Here is a 23,257-nt window from a genome sequence, read left to right on the forward strand (position 1 = left end):
CTGATTTATTTTTTTGTCAAGAAACTTGTCCTATTCATTTGTGACTAAGGTTTTTAAAACTTTTTATTGGATCAAATCTATTAATAAATTTAAAAAACGATCTTTCTACAGGAAATACGAAGCCACTGGCAACGGATTTTCAAGGCTTGAAACTTTTGTTGAATCCATTCTTGTGATTGAGGAAGAATCTGCTTCCAACAGATCTGAAGAAAGAAGATCGTCCGCAACAGCTCAAGAAACTCCGTCACCATCAACTAGCAATCTATCTACAATATCCGGATTTCAAGAGATTCGTCGTTTACAGGAGGAAAGAATGTGTAAAGTTTGTGGCAATGAACAAGCGAGTGTTGTGCTTATTCCATGCGGACATATTGCTTGTTGCGTTGGTTGCGCTGAAAATGCATCGACTTGTCCCATTTGTCGTTTGCGGGTTCGAGAAAAAGTTCGATCTTTTATCGTTTGATCAGTTGAAAAAATTGTGAGATTTTGTTTTATAAATACATTTTAATATTGTTAGTTTTTGTATTTTAGTTTTACCATTAAATTATATTTTTTATTAGTTTTTACTTTAGTTTTATATAACTGAATTTTTATCATGTTTTTAAGCTGCCATTCACGATGTTTCATTTAATTGATAATGATCAACAATTATGTTTTATAATAATAATAATCATCAGGGTATCTTTGCTGTACTTTTCGAGTGTTTATATAATATATCGCAATATATATGTGAGACATGTTTTAAAAAGAAATTTTAATTTGCAGAATCGTTTTCCCGGTAGTTTATAGAAAATCGTATGATTTGCTTACCAAAAGACAAAATAGAGTTGAAAGTTCACATTGTAATGAATCGTTTATACATTTTAAATAATGCAAACATATTAACCTATATGTATTTTTGTTTTCGTGCACTTATTTATCTATTCATTTATTTATTTATATCTTTACACGAAAATTAATATTTTGCTGCTTCTGTTTGCTGAGATTTCTTGTTATTTAAGTTTTGTATTTTTACAATGTGCAACTTTCACTGTAACATCTGCTGAGTATATGAATAAATTCTACAACTTTAATTACTTTAATGTGTGGACTCCTGAAAGTATGTCGAAGTAGAACAAATAATAAAATGAAAAAAAGAAATATGTTACCGGAAACACAAAGCAAAAACAATCAAACGAACCAAAACCATACAAAAGCACAAATAAAAGAAAAATTTAAGGAACTACTGGAATTTAGGTGACAAACACTGATCAGCGATTGATTTACTCCTGCACATAACGAAATGTTTATTGGCGTGAATTCTTTTTGTCCTTTGCGGCTGTACGTAACACATACGTCATATTTGTCGCATGTTCCAACGCTTATCTAACCGTACGATTATCGATGTTGTTTTAAGAGACGTTTTATACCTTGGTGTCTTGTTGTTTCGTTTTCTGTTGGTAAACTTCAACTCATTTTACCGGTGGTTCTTGCAGCACAAAATTTGAACAGCAGTAAGAAAAACATAACTTCGTATCGATAACGCGTCACCAAAATCAAATATGAGGACAAAGTCTGCAAGTATCATCACATCAAATATTTAAACGACAAACATCTCATGATAGGAAGATGTCCTAAGGAAACGTTTACCACAGTAACACACCATTGATTTGACAAAATATAAAAACATGTAATAATCAATACGTCGGGGCCAACGTACAATTAACCAGGTCAAGCATAAATAACCAGGTCATAAGTCAAGGATGAAAAACTTCGCTTCTTGAAAGCCTTCAAGAATGTGACAGTTTTGGACAGTGGTGCGTCATTTAAGCTTAGAGGGTAATTTGCAAACGGGGATGCACCTGCAGATGACGCATTCATTCACAATGAATTGCCAGTTCTAAATCATGCTATAAGTGGAATTTTTTATAATGGGAGTCATTTTCTTACAACTAACGATGGAAAACCCGTAATGGTTGAAAATAAATCGACAAAAATACTGATCAATTGTGGATAATAGTGACGAAGCATAAATTCACCAAAACGGGAGTTTTCGGGATTTTTAAGTATTTGCTTCCTCATTAAAAAACGTCGGTTCTAAAAATTCTGTTGATTTAAATTTCATTTTCACAAAGAATTCGGTAAGAGTTAAAATAACTTTGAGACAACTTTTTGTTAGCAAATTAGATAAAAGAAAACTCTTCTTTGTGAAGTTGCGGTGAATAAATCTGCATAAAGTTTGGCAAAAAGTTTTTATTTATTTCAAGGGGCCTAAATATTATCAAGTTTTCTTTACATTATAGTGACATTCACAAAGTGTTTGTTGTAGCTAACTCGAACAGTTTTTCAGCTGTTTGATTTTAGTGTTGTAAATCTGATTGCATTTCAACGATAAGACTTGAAGACAACCAGCATTCTTCTATGAAAGGCCAGCATGTCCACGCATGTCCACTTTTAATATTTTTTCACTCTGCTAAATTTATCTTCACTCTCATGTCACGTTTCCACTTCAAATACAAATAACTTGTGACGTTCCGATCACGTGGTGGACCTTGGACCGAACCTGGCCTGAACGTGGTTGATTACGTAATATTGCGAGCCATTGAACAAATAATTCAATTCAAGACAACGTTTTAATTGCGATAAAGACTGGAAGTTATAATCTCATTCACAAGTGCTGGTTGTTTTATAACCTGTGATAAATTTGAAGTCGATTATTTTTGCCACTTTATTGTTTATGTGACTCACCCAACAACAATGTTACGTAATACGCCTCTCATGTGCATTTGGTTGAATTAAAATATCGAAAATGTATTTTTGGAAACAAAAAGAATTTCCGCCCCGACTTCTGCAATTAACTTATAGCTGAATATTGAGTAGTTATTTAAACGATTCTTGTCATCATATATATCATTCATCATTTTATATAATTTCTTCATTATAAGTTACGTAACTAAAACTTTTCATCGTAGTGTAGTGTCAATGTTTCATGTGAAACAAAAACACAAACAAAGAGAAATGTTTTATTTGAGGTCTCGTGATCATGTGCGTTCGACCGATTTACTTGAGGATTGATTTATGTGTTGCATTACAAGGTTGCTTTATTCTCCTTATCTTGATTATTGTTTGTTGTTCCTCGACAAGGGTTACATCATTTACTTATAGAAATCGCTTATGTATAAGCAGTAAAATATTTAAAACAGAAGCGAAAACAAGACGCCCTGTTCCACGGCTTTATCGATGAACTCAACCGAGTGAGCAGACGCGTACACCTCAGGTCACCTTAGGTCATGTCACGGTTCAGCAATCACGATGTTGTCGTGATCACGAAGAGAGTACGAGATGACAGACTGTGTTCTATTTAAAGTCGATTGTCAGAGAGATATTTTGATTTCCATGACGTAAAGCTATAGCTGTTTTTGTTACGTAAACAAAATAGTCGGTATTGAATTTGTTGTCAAGGGTTGCGTCATTATGTACTGTCTTCAGGCCGGTGGACGGGGAGTTAGGGTGGGCCACTTGACAACTTTTAATGGGGCTTTCTATCTGCAAATCAAATTCCTTGCCGCGCCTCCATTAAAGAAGCATGCATAGAAATGACAAAAAAATTAAAATCTGTTCTCTAAAATGTATTAACTTTTGTGCATTTATCGATTATATTTTAACAACGTCACGACCAAGTATCTCTTTGTGCCTATGTGGGCGAGATGCGGCTTCTCCAATTGTTTTGATAATAACGACACACGTGAAAAGAACGTTCTTCTTCCAAAAACTTATAAAACATTTTCAATATTAATATTTAGCCGACCAACTTTAGTTTTCAACAAGAAAATGTAAGAATTTGTGATTGTTTACGCTATTTTAACTTACGCTTTAGAATAAACGCGTTTTGATTAATACGAGTATGTGCATAGGCTAGTCCGCTAGTGAGTAAATTTAGCCACAGGCCTCAGAAATTACAAGGATATATACTTTTCACGGGGCTCCAAATTTACCTTCTGGCCCTGGCCCATATTGCGCTAGGTATAAAGAAACAAATTCAAAGACTAAAGTTTAAGTTGTCAAACTGGCTTATTACAAATGGTATATTTTTTGTAACCTCAAAGTAGAATTGAAACAGAGCAGATTTCCTATCATTATGAAAAACTAATGTTAAGTTCGATATTTTCTTATAAAAAAAACCAAAAATATGGTAGTATTTCAGGAGTTAAAGTTTATTAACTTAAACATGAAGTTTTGTAAGCAGAAGCTTGCCTTATCAAGCCAACTAAAAGTTCATATCAAAGATATTTTTGCGACCGAGGTATATATAGAGCCTTCTTTTATTTAAAGAATACATTCGTGATGTCATTCTCTCATTCAACCTTTTTTCTCCACGCACGTATCACTATAAAAACACCTGAACGTCAAACTTAATACGCAGACTGCTTTTGTTTACCAGTCGTCATTGTTTCATCGGAAACAGTGATAAAAATTTTGCTTCTGAAGAGTGAAAGCTTCAGGTTTGAGCATGAGAATGATTTGAGTAGTACATAAAAGATTTTAAGAAAAAGGTTTTTAAATTAAGTGAATATATCAGGAGAAAAGTTTCGTCACGCTTCAGCAGTTTTGTTACCAAACCAAGATGACTTTCGTTTTGGCCTTTATGAGTAAAGTCCTGTCCAATTTCTTTGCGCTTTTTTAAAGCGACCCTAAACTATTGTTGCCAACAAAGTAATGGCGATACTTTGAAAAAAAAGATACAACTGGTAATAAAATTTTGTTTCCTTGGCAATATTTTATCACTTCGAATAAACTTGGTGGGTTATCGTGGCTAAATGTGAAATCGAACCATTGTTATGATGATGTCACTGGTTAATCGACTGATTTCGTACGAGCATAACTCTCATGAAAATGACATAAAATGATCTAAAGCACTCATTTTTATGGTTGATCATCATTTTTAAGAAAATAATTAACAAAAGCAAAGTAACGTGTTACTTGTTATCATTACCAATGACGTAACAAAGAAAATTAAAGAAATATCGGCTGAAAGAAGGTAACTAAATAATTTCTTTTATCTATACCAAAGCGGTTTTAAAAACATTAAGTGCACTAATTGCTTTGATATTTTAGAGAAACACTTTAACCAGCACAAAGGTTCAAAAGTCGAAAACCAACGGCTGCTTTGACGTTTTAAAGAGCAATTGTACTGCGGTACATAGACGTAATGGAGTAAACTGGTACTGCAACAATCAAACAGCGTTAAGTATAAGATCAGATCGTATACGTCACATAAGCTCTTTACATGTAAATCACCCGAGTGTTATATAATTTTGTAAGCTTTGTTGGGATTATTTGTGCCACGTGCTTTTCGTAATAGTCACAAGACTGTCACGTGTCATATGACTCAGCATGAAATGACCAAACATGAATGACAAGTGTCAAAATCACAAGTTACTGACCTACTTTATCAACAACATCAAGTCAAAGCATGTGGCCAAAGTAGTTGCTTCGGACAAGATTCTGTTTCAATGCCATGGTTTTACTTGCTGTTGCTGTGCTATTGTTCCAGTCCGGCGTGAAGCCGGTTACCGCTTCTACCTGGTTACTTATTTAATATCCATAAATATTTTTATTTAAGAATGAATTTAATCAATATAAGTAACTACGTAGCCTGTAACCAGCTCCATCTGCAAACGAGTAGCTGAATAAAAGAAACTACGTCACTGGTAACCAAGTTCATGTTTTAATTGAGTAACCAACGCACCTATTTGTACAAACCAACATCACAATGGTTTGTTACGATTTGTACAAATAGCATCTTGTCACGTGTTATCAGTGACGTAACAAGCAAAGTAAATACTGAGAGCCGGTTTTTTCCGGTACTTTACGCTGTGATTCCTCGATAAAGTTTCTACCGAAATGTTTGTATTTCGCTTTGTTATTTTCGCATAACTATTAGTAATGACGTCATATGTTCTCAGAACTATAACTGTCACAAAACTTTCCGGAGTAAAGTGACTTGACTGTGTGACTTTCTGGAGAAAAAAATTTCGAATTCTTCAGTCAACTATAAGAAAGGTTCAAGTTAAAAAGAGTTAAATACAAAGCAAGGGTAGAAAAGACAGAAAAGACGTTTTGGCAATTACGCAAATGTTCTACGTTACCAGTTACCATTAATTGAAGGACAAACATTAATTGTGAGATACAAGAGATGCGGTGGTTTCTAGAAAAACGTTTACGCAATAAAATATTGCTTGAATGATCAAACAAGAGACTAATTATCCCGGTAGCTGCAGAATTTAAACGCACGGTTCAAGGCTTCGATCTGAATAAATTTATTATGAAACCGTGATTTGAACTTGACAAGTTTTGAAATAAAGTAAATAGAGACAAGTAAATATGCATCAGAACGACTTTCTGAGATTTATTGTGTCAATTATTTTGGTTGCTCTGTGGCGGCTTGGCTCGCTTTTGTAAAATCCTTACGTCTTTCGTAGAAATGTGTTTTCCAGAACAATTGGAGTTTTTAAACTTTCAGTCCCGCCACATCATTCTTATGAAAGAGTTTTCCAGCTAGTAAATGGAGTTTAAAACTTGCCTTTTCAGAACACTGCAAACTACCGTTGGTATATTTGAAAACTTGCTACGAATAACTTCGTGTGAAAGCTCCTTATTTAGTACGTTACCAGGTCGCTTCCAAGTAACTGTTTCCAACTTAACCAAATTTAATTTGCATTGCAAACACACCGATTTTCACGTTCACACGCTTTGAAATGTTCATGCCTTTTTTGTCATATATTTCCGCCACATCGCAGCACGTTTTATAAGCTTGAACTTTTGTGTGAGACTCCCCCTGAGCCTCAGAACCTCAGTCACAGACGCGAAGTTATAGACATATGTAATACCGTACTACTGTAGTTGTGGTGATTGAATCAGTAGACATCGTGTAAGCAGTCACATGACTTGTGTTCTCGGTTATTTGTAATATTGAGAAAGTGTACAGCACCTACAATAAAAGCCTTTTCTGGCAAACGGTATTTGTTATAATATAATACGAACGTTCGGCTATCAGAAAGGTTAGAGAATTCTAACCGCACGCAACAATAGAGTCAGATACTAATGTAGTAGGTTAACTAAGTCAATAACGTAACGTAAGCTAAGACCGATAAACTCTGCATCTGTATCTGCATCTGTCGGCATCAACCTCTACATCCTAAAACGACTCCAACCTCTACATTTCTGATGACCCCGACGTTCTAGTGACCACCGACATTTCTGGTGACAACCCGACGTTCCGACATTTCTGGTGACAACCCGACGTTCTACTGACAACCCGACGCTTCGACGTTCTAATAAACCACCGACGTTCTAGTGATCACTGACGATCTTGTGTCAAAAACGACGCGTTTCAATTCTCACACTCTCGCAATTCGCACAACCGTTCTTCACTGGTAAGTGGATTTTTCACTTTTTATACAACTACTTGCAACCATAGCTTGTAAATGCATGCTCATCGGCTTGTACCTTATTAAATTAGCTTAAGCTATTCTTATTGTGCTGCATTGTGCTGCAGTTTGAAATAAAAGTTTCTTGTTGTAAAGTATTTTTTGGTTCAATTGTGAACAATTTTTGCGGTGCGCCGCCTAAAACATTTTCTATCGGTTTTGATAAATGTCACAACCTGTGCCGACACAACGAAAAGTTACTTCGGTGCCTGGCAAAGCTAAGACAGAATACCACATGAGCACACGATCAACCGACCGTTCCAACGAGTCAATTAATAATACAACTATGTCGAACGAAAACGGGGAGGGATCTGCAAATACTCCCGATAATGGCATTGCTGGTCCGTCTGGTCTGGGTACTAGTAACCAATTACCAACAAACGCGCAACCACAGAACAATACTTTACGAAACGATTTGTTTTCACACGTTAAACTTCCTACCTTTTGGAAATTTAATCCCGAAGCGTGGATTTCTCACCTTGAACATAAATTTTCTCTTTATCAAATCACTTCTCAAACTAATCGTTACTTGTTGGCGGTAGAGGCAATTCCTGCGAAAGACCTCGCGCTCCTTCGGTTACCTTCTGCGTCGGCACAGAACTGCTACGACATATTGATTAATGAAATCTTGAGAAACTTTGATAAACGTGAGGACCATTTAGATTTTTTGTTGGCGGACCTGACGCTGCACGATCAGTCCCCGAAACATTTAATGCGCGAATTAATGAGCGCAGTAGGTCAAGAGAATCTTACTCCGCCAGTCGTCAAACTAATTCGTGCTAAATTCCTTAAAGCGTTACCACCAGACGTCGCAATTGCGTTAGCCAGCGTGGAACATCACGATCTCCAGAACCTTGCAAGCAGAGCCCACGAAATCTTGCTGCTTAAACAACCAAAAACTTCTTCGCACAACCTTTCCCTTGCCATCACTGATACGGATGACATTGACTACCCAATGCAACCGCAAATACAGCAAATTCAATTGTCTAAACCACCGCGCTATACACGATCTAACGCTAACAACGAATCTAAGAGTTCCGGGCAAAGAAATACGAATTTCACAAATCAAAATACGCCAAACCAACGCAATTCATTTAACTCAGCATGGCAACAACGATCACCACGCACAAACAATGGACAGTTTCACAAATCATACAGCAACAACGGGTTTAATCGAGATAATCGCCGACAAAATGGTTCTTCTTTTGCAAACCAACGCAAATATAATTTTTTACATTCATCCCCCACATTTCAGAAACCAGACTACCAACGTAGCAATTACCCTTGCGCGTCTGATGCTTCTAATGGCTTATGTTATTACCACGCCCGCTTCGGTAGGGATGCGCGCCGCTGTCACCCAAGTTGTAGCATGTGGGAGAACCAATCCCGCCCAACAAAAAACGCGTGGCGATCGACGCAACATTAACCCCGTCAGTCCCGTCGATCGCATCAACAATAAAAAGAGGCTGCCCCTTGTTAACTGTATATGATCACGCCAATAGTATTCACTTTTATGTAGATAGCGCGGCAGCAACTTCTCTTTTGTCCGCTAGTTTAGCTGACGTATCAAACCGCAAACCGCAAACACCGCTTTTCGCTGCTAACAGCACGCCAATTACTACGTATGGCACTACACGACTTAATGTTTCCCTTCATCCTCGTTTTTCTTATCCCTTTGAATTTGTGCTTGCGGACACACCTTTTTGCATATTGGGGCTGGATTTCCTCACTGAATACAACTTTGTTTTGGATCTTAAAGCCAAGCATCTGATAGATGTACCGAACCAACAGCAATATACGTTAGAGCCTGTTGAAAGTGATCCTGTTCGCATATCCATTCTCAGCCAGATAGATCCTGTTGCAGACCTTTTACATCAATTTCCAGACTTGCAAAAACCCATGTCAGCTGTTAAACCAGTGAAGCATTCCATCGTTCACCACATCCATACCACAGGTTCTCCTGTACGTGCACGTCCACGTCGATATAGCCCAGAAACAATGCAGATCTTGAAGAAAGAAATTGACAGCTTGCTGGAGCGAGAAATTATCCGATACAGTGATTCTCCTTATGGAAGTCCGGCCTTGCTCGTTCCTAAAGGCTCTTCTGGCAATAAATATCGTCTTGTCGTTGATTATAAATTAGTCAACAAACAAACAATCGACAGCTGTTACCCTCTTCCGTTCTTACATAGTTTTTCCGAGGTTTTGTATGGTAAAACTGTCTTCTCTAAATGCGATCTCCAAAACGCCTTTCATCAAATAAAAGTGGCTCCAGAAGATGTCCATAAAACGGCGTTTGTTTGCCCCTTAGGACAATTCGAATACACAAGACTCCCATTCGGTTTGTCCGGCGCCCCACGGACCTTTTCCAGACTAATAGGGGAAGTAGTACGTCCCCTTCAGCACCTTGGAATCTTTGCTTACCTCGATGATATCATCATTGGAAGTAGTAACCTATCAGAACATCTTGAACACCTTAAGTTGCTTTTTCAACGACTTGAGGAATTTGGCTTAACGCTCAATTTAGACAAAAGTGAATTCAACCGCGAGTCTCTTGACTACCTTGGCCATCACATAAATTCTGAGGGTATACGACCAACTCAAGAAAAAGTGCAGGCCATTCTTGATTACCCACAGCCACAAACCTGCAAACAGCTGAAACGTTACTTGGGAATTTATTGCTATTATTTTCGCTTTCTGAAGCATTGTTCCACAACCTTACAACCGCTTTACAAGCTAGTTCCGAACAGTCGCAGCAAACGCGCGGCCCCTTTAACATGGAATGTCGAAGCCGAATGCGCCTTCGCCAGCAGCAAACAAGCTATTGCAAATGCTAGCACTTTAGCGTTTCCGAAACTCCATGCTCCAACTTATCTAACAGTAGACGCTTCATTGACCGGTATTGGAGCGACATTAGAGCAATTGCAAGGAAATCAACTTGTTCCTTTGGCCTTCTTTTCAAGACAGCTGAACGCTACTCAACGTAAATACAGTTGCTTTGACCGAGAGCTGTTGGCCGCTTACAAGTCAATACGTCATTTCCGCTACTTCTTGACAGGCCGACAATTCACTTTGCGTACAGACCATCTCCCTCTGGTTTCAAGTCTCAGTAAGCTCTCCGAACATTACTCTCCAAGACAGTTCCGTCAATTGTTGTTTGTTTCAGAATATACAACAACCATTGAGCACATCAAAGGCTCTGCCAATGTTGTGGCGGACCTCTTGTCAAGGTCTCAACCTTCGGCACCCAACATTAATACTCTTTCGGACGTTCCGCCTCCTTTAGAGTATGAGAAAATAGCACAAGCACAAGCCAATGATCCTGCTATTCAAAGACTACGCACCGCAACAACATCACTCAAACTCCAGGACTGCAAGCTGCCCAATAAGGACCTTACCATCCTTTGTGACGTGTCCACTGACACAGAGCGTGTTCTAGTTCCTTCCTCCTTCCAACGTCAAGTATTCCTGCACTTACATAATTTATCGCATCCTGGAAAAAAAGCCACAATTAAGCTCATCAAGGAAAGATTTATATGGATAGGGATGTGTAAACAAATCGCTACCTGGGTTCAACAATGCCCAAACTGCCAGGAAGGAAAAATTTTCCGCCACACTAAAACCGCACCGGGGAAATTTAAAATTCCCTACGGACGATTTTCTGATGTTGCAATTGACTTGATTGGACCACTACCAACCTCCCATGGTTACAAATACATCCTTACGTGTATTGACCGTTATACGCGTTTCGTTCAAGCCATACCAATCCCTGATGCCACCACGGAAACCGTCGCCGCTTACTTTGTAAATCACTGGTGTTCCTTGGTCGGTGTTCCAATCATCCTCACAAGTGATCGTGGACCATGTTTCATCAGTTCCGCTTGGGCAGAAATTATGCGCTCGCTTGGTATTCAACACAATCTGACTACAGCTTACCACCCCACTTCCAATGGAATTACAGAACGCGCAAATGCAGAGATCAAGCGCGCCATCAAGTGTTCAGACGAACCTGAACGTTGGTTTCACAAATTAGGTTTTATTGTCTTGGCTCTGCGTAATCGCTATCTCCAGGATTTGAAATGTACACCTGCTGAGTTAGCTTTTGGACACACCTTACGGCTCCCAGGTGGTTTCTTTTCTGATTCCAAGCTTGCCTCTGCAGTTCCTACATCCAGCTACCTCGGTGCCTACCGAGACTTCATCAACGACCTTCAGTTTACTCCAACGACCGCTCATACAAAATTCATGCAGTCCTACGTGCATCCGGATTTGAAACATTGTGACCGCGTTTATGTTAGATGCGATCATGTCAAACGTGCGTTAGAACGCCCTTATGTTGGTCCTTTTCCAGTATTGGAAAGATACGAAAAATATTTTGTAATATCCCGTCATGGCAAACCGGATCGCGTCTCACTCGACCGTCTCAAACCTAGCTATACAATTGATATTGATGCTCCCTCACCATCATCCTCCTCGCATCAACAAAATTTTTCTTTGCAGACTCGACATCCTGCTCCTCAGTCAGTCTCCGCTACTTCAGCGAAACAGCAAACGACACCACCTACTGTCACTGCTCCTGCTTATATAAAACCGCCTGAAGTTGTAAAGACTTCTCGGACTGGTCGCAAAATCATTCCACCGAAACGGTTCTCTGACTAAACAACACAACATGTTCGTTTGTCTGCTGCTTACATGTTTCTTTTTGTTCACATCCGCCGCTCAGACGAATCTTCATCCGGATACACAGAAATTTCTGTTATGTCAGCGTTCGCATTCTCTCGGGTTATATACCTTTGATGACGACATACATTGTCAAACGCAGACACCCTTCTCCATACACAACTGCTCTGCTACCGTGTTTGCTCCTGATCTGCATCTCCAGAAGATTCCTGCAACAGTTTGCACTTCACAGATTACTTCCTGGAGCACTACTTACTTCTTTTTTGGGAGTTATCAAAAATCGGCCAACACCTTTGACGCACACCCACCGTACAACCCAGAATGTTCGTCGTGGAATAAAACCAACGTTTCATCACATGGACCGCTGATCCTGTCTAATCCTGCGGCGTACTCAACACGCAATGCAGTCCATTATAAGTTTGTCTGGCCGACTTCAGCTTCTGGAACAGTAACAAACGACTTCTTGTTTCACACTACAATTTACTACGATTACGTCACGGACACAATGACGTCGTCTCTTGGATCTCTTGCATCGTGCTCAATCGGGCGTGGATACTGCTTAACGGGCAATCGTATGTTTATATGGCGAGTACCTTCGCATATCAACTGCCCACCAACCAAGCCTCTCGGGACTCACAAGATGCTCCTCCATTACAACTCTACGTCCTTATATAGAGTTTCCTTACCTGATCTCGGGATCTCGGTACATCACTGGAGGAAATGCTCCTCTCGTGCGAAAAACTGCTATGGCAAACATATTCACTGCGACAACAACAACTTTATCTTTCGCTACCAACAATGTACAGAGCTCGACAGACTCGCTCTTTTTCGTCCTAACCGGCTAAGGCGTGCCCCTTTTCGAACGCCATACTCTCAATTCGAGCGACTTTTTGCAACCTTCGACACACAACAGGACGACCTTATTTCAGAAGTTCTCACTACCTTCAACGAAGAGAACAAGTTCCTACATTGCCAACTCACGAAGCTAATTGGCACACTCTACAAAGCAATTGGGAAGATCTTCCCTACTGAGATACTCACTACTACTCTTGGACATCAAACCATGGGTTCCAGCCTTGGAGATTTTATGTCCAGAGCAGCATGTCACTCTATCAACGGTACCGTCTTACCGTCACTTGCGTACCGAAACGCATTCAGCCAACGTCCTCTCATCAAAAATCGCGATCAAAACGGCCACAGTCAATACGGCCAACTCATTTCAGACAACATTGTCCTACCGGGAGTGCACCTGCTGGAATCGTATCGACCAGCAAGAAGTTTTGTCTTCCGAGTTCTGGGACACACTGTCCTGTATCACAACTATACTTTATCGCACGAACATGTACAGGTGCATCAACTCAACTTACCTTTGTCGCCTATACACGTCAACTACAAGGCACCCGACTACGAGAAAATTCTCAACGAGCTACCTGACTCTGACTCGTTTACTGATCTTCAATCGCTGCTCAGCTCTATGTCTGAAGCCAACCTTCTCAAGGAACAGATGCGACATGTCATGACAAGCCTTACTACTACTGATGAAACTATGATCAACGGATCCTACGTCGCAGACACATTCGCACACGCCGCGAAACAAACGCTACTCCTTGCTCTGTCGCAAATTACGAATCCATTTCTCTCAGCCCTTATATTCATCCTGCAACTCCTTGCCATGATGTGGGCCCTCTTCCATACCATCGGGTTTATCCGATCGTCTCCGCACCATTTGCAGTATGCCAGATCCCTTGTATCCCGTGTCCGCGCTTGGCGCCACCAACAGCAGGCGCCAGTTGCAAGACCACAACTACCACAACCGCTGCCCTTGCCTCGGCGTTCTCGTGATGAACCGTCTCCGTCTGGATCTTCTGATGACGCACCGCCCGCTTCATCTTCTCGTGATAATTTCGCGAGCACCCACACACTTTAAGTTTCACTATGTGTATCACCTTGCTTCAATACCGATAATGTCCTTTGCATGTACAATTTTGCCGTTTTCCCTTGTCGCCGCTTTCGATTTTGTAACCGTTTTGCTTCGTTGCATGCTTAGTAGCTTATTCTTGTGCTAGTATCGTTTTCACTTTTCCCGCCTTATTGCATGCTAACTATTCCTGTGCATGAGTTTAGCTGTTTCAACCCACCTCAATAGGGGGAGGTGCAGTTGCAAAAAAATTTACCCTCTACCCCTTTAGTTTCTCCACAGACTTTGCTGCCACTACCATTGCTGCCAAAACCACTTCAGTATGTCGACGGTATCTGATTCCTCCGCTGACGTTCAAATTGACGAAATCACTTCAGTTACTGAGATGATTCCCGACTCACCCGATTCACCGGTTCAACAATCATCTCCCGCGCCGTATGTGCCGATCGTCAGACCTGGGGAGCAAGGCGCTCCTGCCCCCATGCCCCAGAGCGCTGATCTAGCAGATATACAAGCTACGGTGTTACAACCAGTACATAGACTATTTCGGCCGTTTAAAACAACCGTTACAATGCCGACCCTTGCGGTTCCTGCGCCGCCAACCACTTCGGCTGAGGATCTACTACTTTGGTTCCAGCAGCTGGATGAACTGTTCCAGCTGGTTCCTGATTTTGAGTTTATGAGCAAAATCCTTACCATGGTAGCAGCCACACCTGCTTTCCACATGGCCCCCTTGATGAAGTATATATCCAACGGGGTTACGGACAAAACCCTGGAATACGAACAGTTCAAACAATTTTTGCATGCCCGGTTAATCTTGGAGATACCCTCCAACATGTAGCTATATTACCATCAGTTATTTTAAGCATATGTTACAGTTCATTCATTTGTATATAACTTCAGTTTTTTGTTTGTGCTTGCTCGCCATTGCCACCTTCAGTACGTTACATGTTAATTGTCATCTTTTTCCTTCCGTAGCGGGGGAGGAATGTGGCGGCTTGGCTCGCTTTTGTAAAATCCTTACGTCTTTCGTAGAAATGTGTTTTCCAGAACAATTGGAGTTTTTAAACTTTCAGTCCCGCCACATCATTCTTATGAAAGAGTTTTCCAGCTAGTAAATGGAGTTTAAAACTTGCCTTTTCAGAACACTGCAAACTACCGTTGGTATATTTGAAAACTTGCTACGAATAACTTCGTGTGAAAGCTCCTTATTTAGTACGTTACCAGGTCGCTTCCAAGTAACTGTTTCCAACTTAACCAAATTTAATTTGCATTGCAAACACACCGATTTTCACGTTCACACGCTTTGAAATGTTCATGCCTTTTTTGTCATATATTTCCGCCACATCGCAGCACGTTTTATAAGCTTGAACTTTTGTGTGAGACTCCCCCTGAGCCTCAGAACCTCAGTCACAGACGCGAAGTTATAGACATATGTAATACCGTACTACTGTAGTTGTGGTGATTGAATCAGTAGACATCGTGTAAGCAGTCACATGACTTGTGTTCTCGGTTATTTGTAATATTGAGAAAGTGTACAGCACCTACAATAAAAGCCTTTTCTGGCAAACGGTATTTGTTATAATATAATACGAACGTTCGGCTATCAGAAAGGTTAGAGAATTCTAACCGCACGCAACAATAGAGTCAGATACTAATGTAGTAGGTTAACTAAGTCAATAACGTAACGTAAGCTAAGACCGATAAACTCTGCATCTGTATCTGCATCTGTCGGCATCAACCTCTACATCCTAAAACGACCCCAACCTCTACAGCTCTCTACAATTTATAAGGTCAACAACATGAAAAGCATATTTCGCTGCTTATAATATTTTTATTGTAAATTATTTTATTATAAGGGGCTTTTGTATATTTATGTTTATGTCATATGTTGCCAGGGCCATGCAGGCGATTGGTGAAAGTTAGCGGTTATGATTGCATTGGATTAATTAGCATTGCGATTGGTGCTCTATTTATTGACCAAGAAGCATGCTGACAGGTTTTACATTATCAAGTATCATTTTACAGCAGCCCGCACTTAACAATGCCGATATTTTACAACACCACGCGTTTTACTACACATTTAAAACCAATCAACAAAAGATTACAAGTTTGTGTTCAGAGCTTAAAGGTGAATTAAAATAGGCAAGTTTTTGAAGGATTAATTATCGAGAGCAGAACTGCGCTGAACACAAATCGATCCCAAGCCTTTGCTTTTCCTCCAACTCAGCCTGCTGTAACCCACTCAACATTCCATTCCTACCAGATAACTTGAAATGTTGCATCAGGACTTGCAAGTATTTTCGATAAAGTAAATCTTTCTTCGATAAAGTAAAGTAAAATCTTTCTTTCTTTCTTCGATAAAGTAGATCTTTCGAAGACTAAAGGACTATGCCTCAATGATTTTTAGTTTGCTTTAAAAGACATGCAACGTTGAGCTTCATCACAGCGTGAGCTTATCCTCAGTATCTTGAACTTGTAAAATGTTTCTTTCCGTTGTTCGAAATGACAATACGTTCAATCGAACCAGAAAATGGACATTAAACAAGCTTTGTCAAACGTTGCTGAGATTCGATGTTTAGACAAAATATCACCTTTAGCTCAGCTAAAGTGGAGGTTGAGATATAACTTCGTGAATCAGCGCAATAAAGAACCTTTTAGATCAGTGAAATATCAAATAATTTTCCACAAAGATGACGCAATCCTTTCAGGTAACTGCGCTTCGTTGATCACGTGTTATATCACATTCGCAAAACTTCCAGAATGTGATATAAGAAAATTTGCTTAGTGACCTTAGGCTTATATAAACGAATTAGTTTCAAAAACCGCCCAAACATTGGTTAGGGGTAATACAGCTGCCTTACTCAGCAAACAATATTGAACTATAGTTGTTGACACAATAAATATAATTGTGTTATCTTTAAGCGGTTGATCATAAGATACTTATTGAAGATATAAAGCAGATAGTAAGTACACAGAGTGAAAGAGGAAGACACACAGAGAGAGAGAGAGAGAGAGAGAGAGAGAAAGAGAAAGAGGAGATAAGAGGAAATATTGAAAGAAAATGATCAGATTTTAAAAAAAGAGAAAGCGCACTTAATTTAAATCACAATAAAATATAAATAGAGGTGGGAAGCTATAGTAACGCCTACAAACATGACGTAAAAACACACACGCCTTTGTTTATGCGTCGAATGTTGTTTCCCTTAGCAACTAAACAGACGTAGAAAACGTTGGTTTCTACGTATAATAGTTTTACTGTTGTTATACTTTACTTTTATTAATGGCCGTTCTTTTGGAAACGTTAAAAATATTGCAAAGAGCCCTTTCTTCTTGATGATACTTTGAACAAAAGGACAAAATTTGTCACTTGTCAATCAAGTGACGTGTATGTGTCACGGAATTATTTTTATGCACCGGTTTTAGAGCCATCACATCGTACACTGTTTGTTCGCATCACTCTCATAGATTGATTTAGTCAAATGTGTGGGTCAACTTCTGTTTTTATTTGCATTGTGTCACTTGTATGCATGCTCGTCAGGTTTTCTTATGTTTGCTCACGTGTTGTCGTATTTTACCTATTCATATGTACACATGTTTCCTGGCTAAGAAAAAGTTTGGTTACAAATGCGCTTGAACAGAAGATAATGATAGTAACACACTGTGCCGCAAACACCACAGTCAACAAAGTGAAAATTTAGCTTTACATGTTATATAATATTTATCATAAAGCAAATAATAAATAACCATTCTTTCAGATATATTGCAACTGCCAGTACAACTTTTAGATAGTTACTACCTTAACGTGATAAAGTAGGTTGCCTTTCCAAAACAAAACATTAAAATCTTCAAACATAATTTATAATTAAATGCAAACAGATTATTTGAACAGGGAATTCCCGGAACTGGAAAGTGACGGGAGATTGTTGACGCAAGTTAGGGACCCACCAGGACAACGAAGCCATTACATACCACCCGGTAGGTTGGAAAATCATGTTTGTGAATCAAGTTCCGAAAACACGTAGATTTTGAATACGTCATAATCTTATTTCTGTTACTGCAGGTGACCCAGCACGCGAGACCTATCGTCTTTCAACTTTCAAACTATTTCCCAGAGAAGTACAGGTCGATGTTCGTAAGTTGGCTTCTGCTGGTTTTTATTTCACTGGTTTTAAAGACAGGACCAAGTGCTTCAGGTAGATTCTTAATACGTAACTAGATAAATTCAAACTTGAATAACTTTTATATTAAAGAATATAATAATTTGTAGAATGGCAACTTTTGTGTCTTCAGATTTTATCCTAGCATCTAAACTGAAGTATAATTATATAATTTACAAACAATCATTTCTATTAATAATCTAGTATAAAAAAATGTGCAAGAAATTCTAACAAACTATGAAAGAGAAAGCTATAGTCAGTGAGTGAAGCAACAATCCAAAGGTAAATTTTTAATTTCTTTCTAGTTGCGGCCAACCTGTCCAAGAATGGGAAGCTAGAGATGACCCGAAGTTACCCCAGTGGCATAGGTCTAATTGTGACATCACAAATGGATCGGACAAATCTAACATACCAATCGGTGAGTAAGACATATATATGATAATGTGTTAGCAAAGTTTTGGCAACTAAAATAATGTGGAATAATTGATCTTTAAATTTAAATTCCGTTTTAGTTAGAGATGTAGCTGATTTATTTATTTTGAAAGAGGATTTTGGTTTAAAAAGCTCAATTAAAAGTGCAATTATTGTCATAAAAACTGCAGAGGCTTCTCTTTGCAGAACTAAGAAATTTTATGCTTAGAATGGAAGTATCTAAAAATATTCATTGTCGTTTCTTACAATTCTTTCAATATACACAGTAGAGTGCAGTGTAGTGCTGGTTTTAAATGTGAAAAGGCATGAAAAGGTCAAACGTTGAAAAAATTTTAAGTTACAAAAGTTGAGACAAAGTTAAAGAAAACGACTGGTTACGTTATAGTTCTGAAGGCTCCTACATTTTACTATAGAAATAATTTCCTTCATATAAACATTAGGAAAAATATCGTCAAATCGTCGTCTGTTTTTATAATTTTATGACGTAATCCATAACCTCCTGTTTTCAAAGCTTCTTTCATCAACCAATCCACTACGTCATCGAACTCAACCGGACTATCGTCCACTCAAACGACTGCAAGGGAGGTCCAAACGTCATATGTCGACCATTGTCAGCAACGTGATAACGTCACCCATAATGACGTTAAAAGTCAAAACGGAAGCACGTCATCATGTGCAGCAACAGAGAGGCCACGAATTACGGAAGAAAGAACCACCAATCAGAATTTGACACGTTTGTTTCCGTGTTCGAATCCGGTGAATCCTCACATGATGAGCGAGGAATCTCGTCTTCAAACTTTCCTGGATCACTCCTCATCGTGGCCTGCTCATAGGATTCGGGCAACTCCCAGACAAATTGCAAACGCAGGAATGTATTACTTGGGTGAGTGGATCTGATAAAGTACTGGCTCATATTTTCAAGCTTAGGTCTCATGCATAACATAAAAAATAAAATTTGGTAAGTTCTATAATTACAAAGTCAAATATTCTCCAGGTGTAAGAGATCGAGTAAAATGTTGGTACTGCAACGGAGGATTACAAAATTGGGAGAGAGATGACGATCCATGGGAAGAGCACGCCAAGTGGTTTCCTATGTAAGTGGAATTTTGCGTCTCAATGAAAGGATTTCCCAGATTTTGCGTTTTATGATTTCTATGTTTAACAAACTTGTATCTTTTGTCCGCAGGTGCGAGTTTGTTCTTCAACGAAAAGGTCCAGATTATGTTCATGGGATCGTTTCCCGATTCCCCAATCTAAGAAGACCGATAATTCGGAATCCAGCAAATCCGCTTCAACTCAGGAATGTTCAATCAGGACCAATGTAAGCTTCGTGAATCCACGTGATTATAACCTTGGTTTGTTATTTGTTTTATTCTATTTACTCATTTAGTTTACAAAATGAAAATCGAAATGTTTGTCCCGAAATCATTGATTCAAGGGAAGAGACAAGATCTCTAGAGAGGAAAGTTGATGAGGAGATGTCTTCATCTGAGTTGGTGGAACAAGTAAAATTTATGGGTTTCGATGAGAGAATGATAAAAACCGCTTTCAAAAGGTGCAATTTTGTAACTGATTTATGTTTCTGTCAAGAAACTTGTCCTATTCATTTGTGACTAAGGTTTTTAAAATTTCTACTGGATCAAATCTATTAATAAATTAAAAAACCGATCTTTCTACAGGAAATACGAAGGCACTGGCAATGGATTTTCAAGGCTTGAAATTCTCGTTGAATCCATTCTTGCGATGGAAGAAGAATCTGCTTCCAACAGATCTAAAGAAGGAAGATCAACGTTTGCAACAGCTCAAGCAACTCCGTCAACATCAGCCAGCAATCTGTTTACAACATCCGGACTTCAAGAGATTCGTTGTTTACAGGAGGAAAGAATGTGTAAAGTTTGTGGCAATGAACAAGCGAGTGTTGTGCTTATTCCATGCGGACATATTGCTTGTTGTGTTGGTTGCGCTGAAAATGCATCGACTTGTCCCATTTGTCGTTTGCGGGTTCGCGAAAAAATTAGATCTTTTATTGTTTAAAGCAGAAGTTTGTGGAATTTAAGTAACTCTTTCATGAGTTCATTTCATGCTTTTTTAATGACATTTCAGTGTAAACTATTTTAGAAGATCTTAATTTTTTGTCGAATTTATTGTTATTATATTAGATTTTATGATAAATTTATCAACATACGTTTTGCAATACATTTTCTTTGCTTGTTTGAAATTGTGTTTAGCTTTTCTGGGTTCTTTTTTTCTGGCACTTTAAATATTTCCAAAAAAACAAAACTTACTCTACTCTTGTGACGTGCCATGTTCATATCGAGCTGAATTATCTACGTTTAAGCGATAAAATTTTTACCAAGCTTGTATTTTTGGATTGGTTTTATTATTTTTTTTATAACGTTGCTTGTGCCATTGTTACTAATCGTTGCTATGACGTATACACTAATTACTTACTACATATAATCCAGGTGTAAGCTATACTATACACTATTTTCACAGGTGTTTTAATAGTGACGTTTTGTGTGCTATTTGTTTGATTTTGCACTTACAGTGACTTACATACTTTTCCAATCAAACATTTTTGTCCTAATCAGAGATTCTTGTGGTTCGACTTATATTGCTATGCAGATGAGATACCTCCGGTTTTGTTTCTTTTGAAATAGATCAGAACATTTTGTATAGTCGTGTTACTGCTAATCAACGCTTTTGAATTGCTTTTTACGTTTTTTTATTACGTTTAAAGTCATGATGGCAAATTGTGTTTCTGTTTAAGATACGTCCTTAGGCAATCAAATAAATGAACTTTGATAACTTCAGTTTTTTAAATGAATTTGTGGAAGAAAGACGAAGCACCAATAAACGAAACACAGAAAAACCACCTTCCCTAGATGTCGAATAAATGGTTGGAAAACTGAGCATTTAAAATACGATGAACAAATAGAGAGAGACAAAAAGCATTTTAGAAAACCAGATTCCGATGAAAAACCATTGGAAAAAAATAAATACATGAAATTGACTACGTGTAATACATTTTTACGTGACGTAGTTTGTAAAAAGTGATTTCAAATGAATGCGAGTGAATATAAAGACAGACTGACATCTAAAGAGGTTGCGCAATGACGGTTAAAACTTAAAACGTACATTTAATTTATATGATTTAGTAGAAACGTCATTTATTATGTTTGAAAAATATTTAACTAGAGCAGAGAAAGTTAAATCACAGTCTTAAAACATTTAGTTATTATATTTGCTAAATAAGTCATGCTTTACAAACGTCATCAGCAATTTGCCATAAACATCATAATGAAACATCGGAGAAAGTAATGATGGAGGTTGCTAGGACAACAAACACAAGCGAAGGCACAGACTGACAGTTCATTAGAGAGATTGGAAGAAGCTTAAATGGGCAAACAAAATAAAACGTAGCCTACGTAAATGATGAAAAGCTCGCGATGAATAATATAATAAATTTGTCGCGTTATTCACCTTGATAAGTAGATTGTCTTGTCTAGGAAATAAAACAACAGGATAAAAAGAATGGAACTTTGTTTTGAGAAAATCCACATCGAAATATAGAAACGTCGGTGAGTAGTGTCAGTGGTGATTACGTCATTTGTCTCGACTGCAAAGGCGACGCTCGTATATAGTCGAAGGTCAAAGGCATTTATTTACACAGAAACAAATATTTAAATATCTTGTTTGTTTTACGAAGACACACATTTATTCTGCTGTCTACTTCGTCTAGACTTTAGAGTAAAGCTCTTATCAATCCTGACACCCCCGATAAGTGAAGCATACGCTAGGCCAAGTATGGAGACAGGTTACGGTACTATGCTATATATAGGCAATCTCCGAACATAAACAATAAAATGTAGCAAATATTGAAAGAAATGTTTTATTCAGTGGCGATATAAAACCTTTTTATCGTTTCTATTTTATCGCTTTAGGCGTTTCACAACTTGTGTTATATCTTTGAATTGCTTGGCCGTGTAAGTCTTGTCCAAGTTAGTTTGCATTTTGCCGTTATGTAAAGCATTTGCCATTTGTTCAGGGTGTCGGTTTCAATTAGTTTGTACTCGCTTGCTACTGTGTGAAGAACAAAGCATGGGATATGTTGCCTGGAACTCTGAAAGTTTGGTTGCTGTAGCGGTTCACCTACACCGTACCATAAGACCAGGCTTGAACTAAAGCGGAAAGTTTTTCCAATTACATGACGATACTTGCTTTATACAGTCACTATCACCATAATCATCATGATGTTCATTTCGCGCTATAAAACCTAACCATGCCTCAAACACATTGCATTTATTGCCATCGGCGATAAAGTATTGAGAGATCAACCGCTTAAGTTTGCCACCATTCGCCTTTCTCTGTTTCTCTACGTCCGCGGTCAAACGCTTCTCCTCTCTGCGTCAGTCACGTGGAGAAACGTTTAGCCAAGAATCACATTTGGCCGCGCCGATAGACAAGGAAAAACGGCGGCGAAAGCGTCAAGTTTAATGGGGTTGGTCTCTCACTTCTTTAAACGCTTCTCGACATGAATAACACTGACAAACGGCTTGAATAGACAATTGATAGTTCTGCCGGCAAGCAACGGTCCT

General features: G+C 38.6%; 2 protein-coding genes across 7 annotated transcripts in view; both read left to right on the top strand.

The window, feature by feature from the left end:
• LOC143445025 (baculoviral IAP repeat-containing protein 7-like) overlaps positions 1-21,534 on the top strand; it is a 47,652-nt gene extending 26,118 nt beyond the window's left edge. For 2 of the 6 annotated variants that reach the window (XM_076943829.1, XM_076943897.1), the window contains exon 8: positions 20,339-21,534. In XM_076943829.1, the coding sequence (XP_076799944.1) occupies positions 20,339-20,693 (355 nt within the window). In that variant the 3' untranslated portion in view covers positions 20,694-21,534. Of the gene's footprint in view, positions 1-111; positions 1,077-15,847; positions 18,046-18,130; positions 18,264-18,532; positions 18,646-19,170; positions 19,543-19,653; positions 19,754-19,845; positions 19,981-20,049; positions 20,215-20,338 lie in introns of those variants that run through there. The other 4 variants (XM_076943879.1, XM_076943888.1, XM_076943820.1 and 1 more) reach the window with 4 other exon arrangements.
• Positions 4,413-14,252, top strand: LOC143444989 (uncharacterized). Its single transcript, XM_076943784.1, has 2 exons — positions 4,413-7,415; positions 11,970-14,252. The coding sequence occupies exon 2, from the start codon at positions 12,139-12,141 to the stop codon at positions 14,074-14,076; it is 1,938 nt and encodes a 645-aa protein (XP_076799899.1). The 5' UTR covers positions 4,413-7,415; positions 11,970-12,138; the 3' UTR covers positions 14,077-14,252.
• Positions 21,535-23,257: the final 1,723 nt, after the last annotated feature.

The sequence above is a fragment of the Clavelina lepadiformis genome, chromosome 1 (genome assembly GCF_947623445.1).
Source record: "Clavelina lepadiformis chromosome 1, kaClaLepa1.1, whole genome shotgun sequence".
NCBI lineage: Eukaryota > Metazoa > Chordata > Ascidiacea > Aplousobranchia > Clavelinidae > Clavelina > Clavelina lepadiformis.